The sequence below is a fragment of the Egretta garzetta genome, unplaced genomic scaffold (genome assembly GCF_000687185.1).
Source record: "Egretta garzetta isolate BGI_Z169 unplaced genomic scaffold, ASM68718v1 scaffold401, whole genome shotgun sequence".
In the NCBI taxonomy this organism is placed as follows: Eukaryota; Metazoa; Chordata; class Aves; order Pelecaniformes; family Ardeidae; genus Egretta; species Egretta garzetta.
In genome coordinates this window covers 1,105,540-1,115,087 of record NW_009258651.1, presented here as the reverse complement: position 1 = coordinate 1,115,087, position 9,548 = coordinate 1,105,540, and the positions used below count along the sequence as shown (strand labels likewise).

Below are 9,548 nucleotides of genomic sequence, written 5' to 3'. Positions count from 1 at the left end.
TGGGTGAGGGTCGGAGGCGGCGGTTGCCGGAGCGGGCTCCGCGTCCCCCGAGAGAACCAGCGGGAAAGGAGTGAGGCCTGAACATGGCAGCGAATAGGAACTTGAAGCAAGTGCGGATCGAGAACAGCTCCCCAGCGGCACCGCTGGGCATGGTCGGGGGTGGCGGCGGCAACTTGAAGGGATTGCGGGGCCTAGAAACGGAGACTGAGGCAGCGGCGGCCATGGCGCTAGCGCCGACCAAAGAAGGTGGAGATGAAGAGCAGGAGGCTGGGTTCACCATCGACATCAAAAGCTTTCTCAAACCTGGCGAGAAGAGCTACACGCAGCGCTGCCGGCTGTTCGTGGGGAATCTGCCTACTGATATCACCGAGGAAGATTTCAAGCGCCTCTTCGAGCGCTATGGGGAGCCTAGCGAGGTCTTCATCAATCGGGACCGTGGCTTTGGCTTCATTCGCCTGGTGAGGATTCGCGCGACCCTCTGCGGCTGCCCCATAACCCAGAGGCTGCCTTTGCAGGCGGGACACCCCCGTCCCTTCTCCCTCCCCCGCCTTTCCTTCTCGGGCGGCTGTAAAAAAAGACAGTAGCTGCCCCTCGTTCTCTCTTTCTCCTTGCTGCTAGCGCTGTTCCCTCAGCTTCCTCTTCCTTCTCCCCCCTCCCCTATTTGCCTCCATACATCCAAGCCAGAGGCCTGCATTGTGAGCAGCCTTTCCCAGCCCCGCGCGTTTGGGTTCCTGCCTCGCTCCGCGGTACTCCGCTGGTTTTAGGGCCCCTCCACCATTCACCATTTACGTGCTGCTACCACGGGTACTCTTGCAGTCTGTTATTCTTCAGTGAAGGGAAAATGTTGCGCGATCTACTTTGTTCGTGTAACACCTGTTTAAAGGCTTTCCTTATTGAACTGGGAGAATTTATCGTACTTTTTTAGGACTTAAAAAAAAAAAAAATTATTCCTTGTACAGAAGCAAATTGCAGCCTGTACAGTTCACTATGAGTATAGGTTTGGTCTATGAAAACATAGTTCATTTGAAAAGCTGGACAGGATTGTTTCGATATACCGCTGTTCACACATCCTGAAAACGGAACGTATAATCTCAGAATTGCAAAGAAATGGGACCTTAGGTTGTTTAAATTGCTCGTGTCCAGATAAGACTAGATTTTTAGGGTAATACAGTATTTGATTGAATATGCTTAAGTGAGCATACAAAAAGGAATAATCTGAAAATCTTATGGTACTGTATTTAAATGTCAGTTTAATGTGCAGGATTAGTTTTTATGACTGCCATGCCTAGAATGCACTGATTTATATCACTCTGAAAATAGCTTTAGGGTGCTTTGGGTGTCTCCAGTTACGATTTTTCCATGTATTTTACCGGTTGGGATTTTTTTCTTGTTGGTTGTCACCTTAAAGATAAGTGCTTGTGGCATTCTGCCATACATTTTTTACCCTGAGAATCCCCCAGCCTGAAATAGCAATTTTCTGGAGGAAGTGCAATATATTTACATGTCATTACTCAATTTTGTATGTGATGTAGATTAGATACGGCTTTTAGCTGAACTTCCCTTTTCTGTTATGTTTAGGGAATATGCTATTTTTTAACGATTTACCTAGTCAGTTGAACTGTGGAGAAGATGGATATGATCTAAAGAATAATCTCCTTAAATGTAAGGGATTGGAGGTATCAAACTTGGTGAAAATCTCTGAAATGAGAAAAAAAGGCAGTAATGATGCAGACTGTCTCATGGATGTGGGTGCAGAAAGCCCATAAATGTGAGAAGAATGAATACATGAGCAAAGAAGGTAATTTCATCATTTGCTGATGAAATTCGGATTGGACATCCGTTAAGCGTTCATTCAGCAGTGGCAATGAACAAATGCGATGTTTTCACTTATTTAAAAATGAAACAAAAACTCAGAACACATTAGATCCTGTAGTATAGTCTTTGAAAATACTGTTTCTTGCTATATGGAGCCAGGGATGCAGAATATAAACATTTGAGTAGGTAAATGTGAAAAAGCATCAAGTTTTCAACTCTGCTAAAAGCCTTTACAGAGCAGCACAAACGTATCCATCATAATGAGAATTTGTTCTTTAAAAGCGCAACAAATTTTTTCAAAAAAATTTTTTAGAATAAATCATAGAGGATGAGAAATGCTTTCCCCCCCCCTCCAATCAGTGGAAAAGAACTTTGGGGTTTTTTGGGGGGGAGAAAAGAAGAGTTGAATGACCCTGATGCTAATGTGCTCAAGGAAAAAAAAATTGCCACTTTTTGGGGTGGGTGGGACACCACAAAAATTATATCTATTGTATTTGAAAATAAAATACATAAAATATTTTATATCTTGAAAAAGGAATCTAGGACACTGGCTGAAATAGCAAAGGCAGAACTTGACGGTACTATTTTGAAGAGCAGACCACTTCGGATTCGATTTGCTACACATGGAGCTGCCCTAACGGTCAAGAATCTTTCGCCTGTGGTTTCTAATGAGCTGCTGGAACAAGCATTCTCTCAATTTGGGCCAGTGGAAAGAGCTGTTGTTGTAGTAGATGATCGTGGCAGAGCTACAGGAAAAGGTTTCGTAGAGTTTGCAGCAAAACCTCCAGCACGGAAAGCTCTAGAAAGATGCAGTGATGGGGCATTCTTGCTAACAACGTAAGTTCACAGGCTTTTGTTTGAATTTGTGTGAGTATATATTTCTGATGTGAAGGAAAACTGCATTCATAAGTGTTCCCTAGTTCTTATTTTATTTTCAAATTGTGAAAGCCATAAAGTGAGAAATTAATGTATTTTACATAAATACCCCAAATACTCCTGGTCTTTTTTTGTGAGGAAAACCATCTTTTTCTGCTCACTGTTTATAAGACTTGTAATTACCATATGAGAGTCTGATAGCAACGTTTTTCTTTTCCTTGTCTATATGCAATATTACTTTTCTTTCTCTGTATATTAGGTTTTTTTCCAGTGACACTTTATTTTCATTGATTGCACTTCCTGATCCCAGTAACAATGTGACAAAATAATATTCCTCTGTTTCTTAGCAAAACAGTGCACTAGATTGCTCGTATTTCTGTAAACTCAGGGAAGTCTTCCTGCATTTATTTCTATCTCAAATGTTTTATTTGTGCCTTGAAAGGTCACAAGTTTCTTTGGTTTTGATTTTGGTTGGGGTTTTTTTTGGTGTGTTTTTTTTTTTTTTCTTAAATTAAGACTTAAATTCTGCAGAAGTTTATGGCAACGATCTCTGGAAAACTTTCTATTTCAAGGGCAAGCAAGTTGCAAATTACAGCACTTCTATCTTGCATCTTTTATTTCTGTACTTGCTGAAGGCAGTTGTTAACTGCTGTGCTTTAACACGTTCACTAGTGACATTTTCAACAGCTTTCTTAAAGACTGTGTGAAACGATAGATATTCAGGAATTTTTTTTATTTTTCTGATTTTCATTTGGCAATATAAGGCTGTGGTTCCACAGCATGGAAGCCTGCTGCCATCAAATTGGGGAAATTTTACTGCTTCTTTTCTTCCTGCCGTGGCTGTGCTGTTGATCTTTTATCAGCTTGAGAACTTTCTGATAATTCCGTAAGCCACTTGTGCTTGCTGAAACAACAGAAAAGTATTCGTCTGCTTTTGTTGGGTTAATTTTTGGCTGTTTAAGCATGTGAAGCTGCTTGCTAACATGCGTGCTATGAACATCAGGTCTAGCAGAGGATAAGATAGGAGAAAATGTTTCCTGAAGGAGATTGCAGGTGGGGAAAGGGTCTGGAACTCCTCTTTCTCATGATAATCTAATAAATCTTGTGTGCCACTGTGGTGACCTGGTGGCTACATACTAAATTCAATCTGAATAAATCTTTACTGTTATCAGTAGGTGTCAGCAATTTGTTCTTATCCCCTGGGTTTTCTTGGCATTGGTATTTGAATGGAAGCACGGTGAGCCAAAGCAGGGAACTAATCTAGTTCAGTGTTACATGAATGCTATTCTTGGCATAAGCGATGTGGCAGGGAAAAAGAAACTATGATAAGAGGGAGGGAGGGTATTACTGTTTTACCAGCTGATGGACTTGTTGGATTGAAATGACTGTCTAACCATGGCCTGAGTGAATAAAACTTTATCTTGCTTAGGTGGCTGACATGTTCCCTAATGTGCGGTTACAAATATAATTAGCATGAATCTGCTGGCATGATACTTTGATGTTTTTCTTCAGAATCTAAAATTTTACATTTCTAGCTGAAAACTGTTTGTCTGCTCAGAAAATTTTTCAATTCATTGGCTAAATAATATCAAAACTAGGCCCTTGAAATGTAAATTTAGAGGTTTAAAATTGTTGTTTTAAATCATAACTTGTTAACACCACAGTTCAGTTGCATTTAAATAACAGAAATGCCAACAATTGCCATGCAGACAACATCAGCCCTGAAGTTTTCTTTTCAGCCGTTGATGTTAAAATATACTGATTTTTTTTTTTTTTTTCTGTGAAAAGATCTGCAAAGTGAAATGAAGGTGTGGAACACAATGAATTCTTGAATTAATTGAAAATAGTGTCTCTAGCTCTTTTATTATTGCTTTAAGGTCTGTTTTATAGGCTATACTCCCAAGACTGATGCAGAGACCTTTTTACACAATTCAAGATCCTTATACTGCTGTCCTTGGCAGTACTGGCTAATACTTGCCTCTAATTACTACAGATAATGAGAATTCGAGGAAGGTATTTTCAAAGATAAATTAGGATTCTGATTTGTGGTTGTTCAAAGAATGGGTTTTAAATAACTTAAGCAGAAATGTTTTTCTAATTATCATTGGAATATTAATGCCAAATCATCAAGCTGTTTTCAGTTGTAGAGTAACTTTCAAAAGTAATTTTAATATTCTGCTGAAATATTAATAGGTTGTGTTGCTTTGTTTTGGGTTTGTTTGGTGCTTTCCCAGTATAATCATGGCTCTCATGTTGCCTCACTGATGAAAACAAAAAGGTTGTTCTTCCTAAATACATTTTAATTGTTTGTACATGGTTTTGAGATTTTTTTAAAAAAAAATCTTTAAATACTTACTAGCATACAGAACTACATGAAGTAAATTGTGGTTTCTAGGTGGAATAGCTGGGTTTGGGTGTAGAAACAATTATTTTCAAAGGTAATTCTTAAAATCAGGATTCATTGCAATTCTATGATTTAAGAGGAATTTGCAAGCCACAGGATTTACAGGTAACATACGTTAGCTTTCTCGAGTGTTTCCTCAACATACTAAAATAACTTTTAACTGCTTCATTTATGATTCAGTTATTCAATTGAAACTGTCTTCCAGAACACCTCGACCTGTTGTTGTAGAACCAATGGAGCAATTTGATGATGAAGATGGGCTCCCAGAGAAGTTAATGCAAAAAACACAACAATATCACAAGTAAGTTGTGTTTAGCATGATTTATGTTACTTAGCTTGGTAAACATACGCTAATTTTTATTTTTGAGTTTGTGTAACAGGAAGCAGTGTTTTGCATATTGTGCTGTTTTGTGTCAAAGGATTAAATAGGATCTTGCCAAGATTTCCTAATCATAGTAAAATCAGACTTGTTGGTTTAACATTCTGTGTGTTTACTACAGTAGATTCCTGGCCTACATTTAAATCGGTTGGAGCTTGTTGCCAGCCATGCTATAGTCTTTTATGGATTAGGGGTGTGGTCTAATCCTGCAGAGATTTGTATACCCACAGATTTTTTGTTCTTTGAACAACCCCCTTAACTGTTTGTAAAGTCAGTGGGGTGTAAATCCTTGCAGCTTCCACAGTTCAGATATGTGACATGAGAAAGTGTGTCTTGATCACGAGGTGGAAGAGAAGTCTCACCTAATCTGATAGTACTAATTTTTAATATTGGAATTTGATTGCGGTCTAGAGATCATCTTGTTTGAAGCTAAAATGCTTATTCTGGTGAGGCTGTAGAAAACTGCTTTTTAAAAATGTGTCACTATTAGCTACAATATTAGTGTAAGAATGTGAAATAACATGTTGGCACCTTTTAATGTTTAGAGATTCTGGCTAATATCCTGAGCTGTCTAGTAAGCTTTGATGTTTATTTAAATAACTGGTTTTATGAATTGACTGCTTGCTTTAGAAAGCTGAACACAGTTAACCTAGTGTTGCAGCTTAGTATTTTGTACTGATGCAAATATGAATTTTAATCTTAAAATCATATAAATTGAGCAGATTCTCTTTGGACAATTTTTCTGATCATATTACTTGTCTTAACAGCTGAATTAAGCTTTGGCGGGTTTAGAATGTAGTCATCTGACCAGTTGATTTAAAGGCTGATCTACACTTGAAGTAATTGTTTATGAATTCCTTGGCTGTTGCAGCTGTTGATCTAAATGTGTCCTTCTGTACATTTTAACTGAAAAATTTTTATTAGGGCAAGAGAACAGCCTCCACGTTTTGCTCAGCCTGGAACATTTGAGTTTGAGTATGCTTCACGGTGGAAGGCCCTTGATGAGATGGAAAAGCAACAGCGTGAGCAGGTTGACAGGAACATTAGAGAAGCCAAAGAAAAACTAGAGGCAGAAATGGAAGCAGCTAGACATGAGCATCAGCTAATGCTGATGAGGCAAGGTAAAATTGGATAATCTACTAGTATTAAATTTGTTTTGTCACAGATTTTCTTTGTGTGGCACATTGAGCTGTATGTTAAACTTAAGAGATTTTGCCAGACACTATTTAATTAAATGCATTGAACTGAGGAAAAGGAAGTAATATTTCTCCTTACACGTATTCCTTGGTGATTTGCAGAGATGGATTAAGAAACTGAGAAAGGGGTGATTGTCTAGGTCTGTTTTATTCACTTTTAAAATTTGTCTCATGTAAGTAGTTTATGTAAAGAAATTGAATGGTAGCTTCACACTCATCACTGAAATTAATTTCCATTTTTGCTGTTGCTTATGGTATTAGATAGGACTAAGTACGCTTGTGGGTCATGTGCAGGAAAAATAAAAAATGATAGCTCATACTACTTTTGGCTGTTCTGTGCACCTCTGCTATGAGTTTAAGTGTTACAGTAGCTAATATTACTTCTTTTTCCTTTGAAACCCAGCTGAGAAGTCTGATGTATGCATAGTATTGTATGTATGTAACAACTCAAAATAACTCACAGTTGCTATGAATTTCAGTCATTCTTGAGATTTTAAGGTCATGTATCCCTCTTTCGTACTTGTTCAGACATCTTGTCTTCTGTTAGTGTTGGGGGGCGGGGGGGAAAGTCTTCTAGCAGTTGCTTTCAAGCCCTGTCTTTAAGAATGGAGCTGGGTGGGGCTTGTGTTTCTTGGGCAGAGGACAGTAGCAGGGTGAGTATCTGATTCTTTCTGCTTGTTAGCCTTCTTCCCAAAATATGTGTTTTCCAAAATGCTGTAGACATGCAATCGCTGCTTTACAGTTCAGAACTATTGAACTACTACTTGATTTTAGTTGCCTCTGTATGACTACTAAGTTGCAAGACTTCAGTGGATGAAGTTTAAATATATTGCAGATCTGTCAGAAAGGATCTTGAGATGTTGCATGAAGGAAACACTGACTTTTTTTTAAATCTTAATTTAAGGGAGATCATAGCTACCTAAAAAAAATCGTTATCCCCAAGAGTGTTAGTTCATAACACAGTACAATAACTAACTTGATAGGCTGAGTAAGATTGTCTTGTCATATTAAAGGGACTTGAACTTCTTGAAATTCTAAGTAGTGGATGCATTTCAAAACTTAAATCCAGGTAACTCATACAAGCTATCTGCTGCAATTATTTGGCTTTACTTAATACTTACTTTTAAGAAAGGATGTTTTTGTTGATAGTATGACTTCGCTGTGTGAGACTAGTTTATCTTAATTTTTTCTGCTGATCTGAATGACACATTGAAAATACCTATATGAGCTGGATTAGAGTATTCACTAGGTTAGTGGAATTAATGCACCTGAAAGCTTGAATACATTGAATGCAAACACACAGTCTTTTTAAATCTGTTCTAAAAGATTTTTGTAACTGGAAAAGAAATTAAAAGGAACATACTTCATTTTTATGTAGTATTCATAAGTCTATTGCAACTGAAAGTTGTCAGTAGAAAAAAGTTTACTTAGCCTGTTTTTTCTAAAAAGGCGTGTTTGCCTTAAGTGTGAAACCATACTGTTTGTATAAGATCTTGTACTGAAATACAGAGGGTAATACAGTAAAAAACTTTTGAAACGCCAAATAGTTATTGCAGCAGCTGAAATGACAACTGTCAAGTTGTTTCTTGGTTTATTTTCTGAGCAAAAAATGTTAAAGCATTTGGTTTGCATGTAATCATAGGTATATCTTACAGGTCAGGAATGTGAATCATAGAATCACTTAGGTTGGAAAAGACCTTTTAAGATCCAAGTCCAACTGTCAACCTAGCACTGCCAAGTGCACCACTAAACCATGTCCCTAAGCACTGTGGCACTATTGGCAGCCTATGCCAATGATTGACAAACCTTTCGGAGAAGAAATTTTTCCCAATATCCAATCTAAACCTCCCCTGCTGCAACCTGAGGCCCTTTCCTCTTGTCCTGTTCTTTCTTGACAGAAGAGATCAATCCCCACCTCCCTACAACCTCCTTTCAGGCAGTTGTAGAGGGCGATAAGGTCTCCCCTCAGCCTCCTCTTCTCCAGACCAAACAACCCCAGTTCCCTCAGCCTCTCCTCAGAAGACTTGTGCTTCAGACCTCTCACCAGCTTTGTTGCCCTCCTCTGGACACACTCCAGCACCTCAATGTCCTTCTGGTAGCGAGGGGCCCAAAACTGGACACGGTATTCAAGGTGTGGCCTCATCAGTGCGGAATACAGGGGCACAATCACTTCCCTGGTCCTGCTGGTCACACTATTCCTGATACAAGCTAGGATGCTGTTGGCCGCATTGGCCGCCTGGGCACACTGCTAGCTCATACTCAGCCAGCTGATGACCAATACCCCCAGGTCCTTTTCTGCCAGGCATTTTTATTACCCTGAATTTCTTTCCAGCTATTCTTCCCCAAGCCTGTAGTGTTGCATGGGGTTGTTGTGACCCAAATGTAGGACCCGGCACTTGGCCTTGCTGAACCTCATACAGTTGGCCTTGGCCCATCGATCCAGCCTGTCTGGATCCCTCTGTAGAGCCTTCCTACCCTCGAGCAGTTCAACATTCTTGCCCAACTTGGTGTGGTCTGCAAACTTACTAAGGGTGCACTTGATCCGCTCGTCCAGACCATTGGTAAAGATACTAAACAGAACTGGCCCCAATACTGAGCCCTGGGGAACACTGCTGGTGATCGGCTGCCAACTGGATTTAATTCCATTCACCACAACTCTTTGGCCCCAGCCATCCAGACAGTTTTTAACCCACCAAATAGTACGCCTGTCCAAACCATGAGCAGCCAGTTTCTCTAGGGGAGTGCTGTGGGAAGCAATGTCAAAGGCTTTACTGAAGTCTAGGTAGACAATGTCCATGGCCTTTCCGTCATCCACTAAATGGGTCACCTTGTCATAGAAGGAGATTAGGTTAGTCAAGCAGGACCTGCCTTTCATAAA

General features: G+C 39.5%; 1 protein-coding gene across 10 annotated transcripts in view; it reads left to right on the top strand.

Annotated features, from left to right (window-relative positions):
* Positions 1 to 6: 6 nt before the first annotated feature.
* The window catches only part of PSPC1 (paraspeckle component 1), a 69,558-nt gene continuing 60,016 nt past the window's right edge, over positions 7 to 9,548 (top strand). For all 10 annotated transcript variants that reach the window (XR_004843248.1, XR_004843250.1, XR_004843247.1 and 7 more), the window contains exons 1-4: positions 7 to 458; positions 2,351 to 2,652; positions 5,301 to 5,396; positions 6,399 to 6,595. Coding sequence is in view for 6 of the 10 variants with exons in the window: in XM_035903765.1 (XP_035759658.1) it covers positions 84 to 458; positions 2,351 to 2,652; positions 5,301 to 5,396; positions 6,399 to 6,595 (970 nt within the window). In the remaining 4 variants the exon portion in view is untranslated. The remainder of the gene's footprint in view (positions 459 to 2,350; positions 2,653 to 5,300; positions 5,397 to 6,398; positions 6,596 to 9,548) is intronic.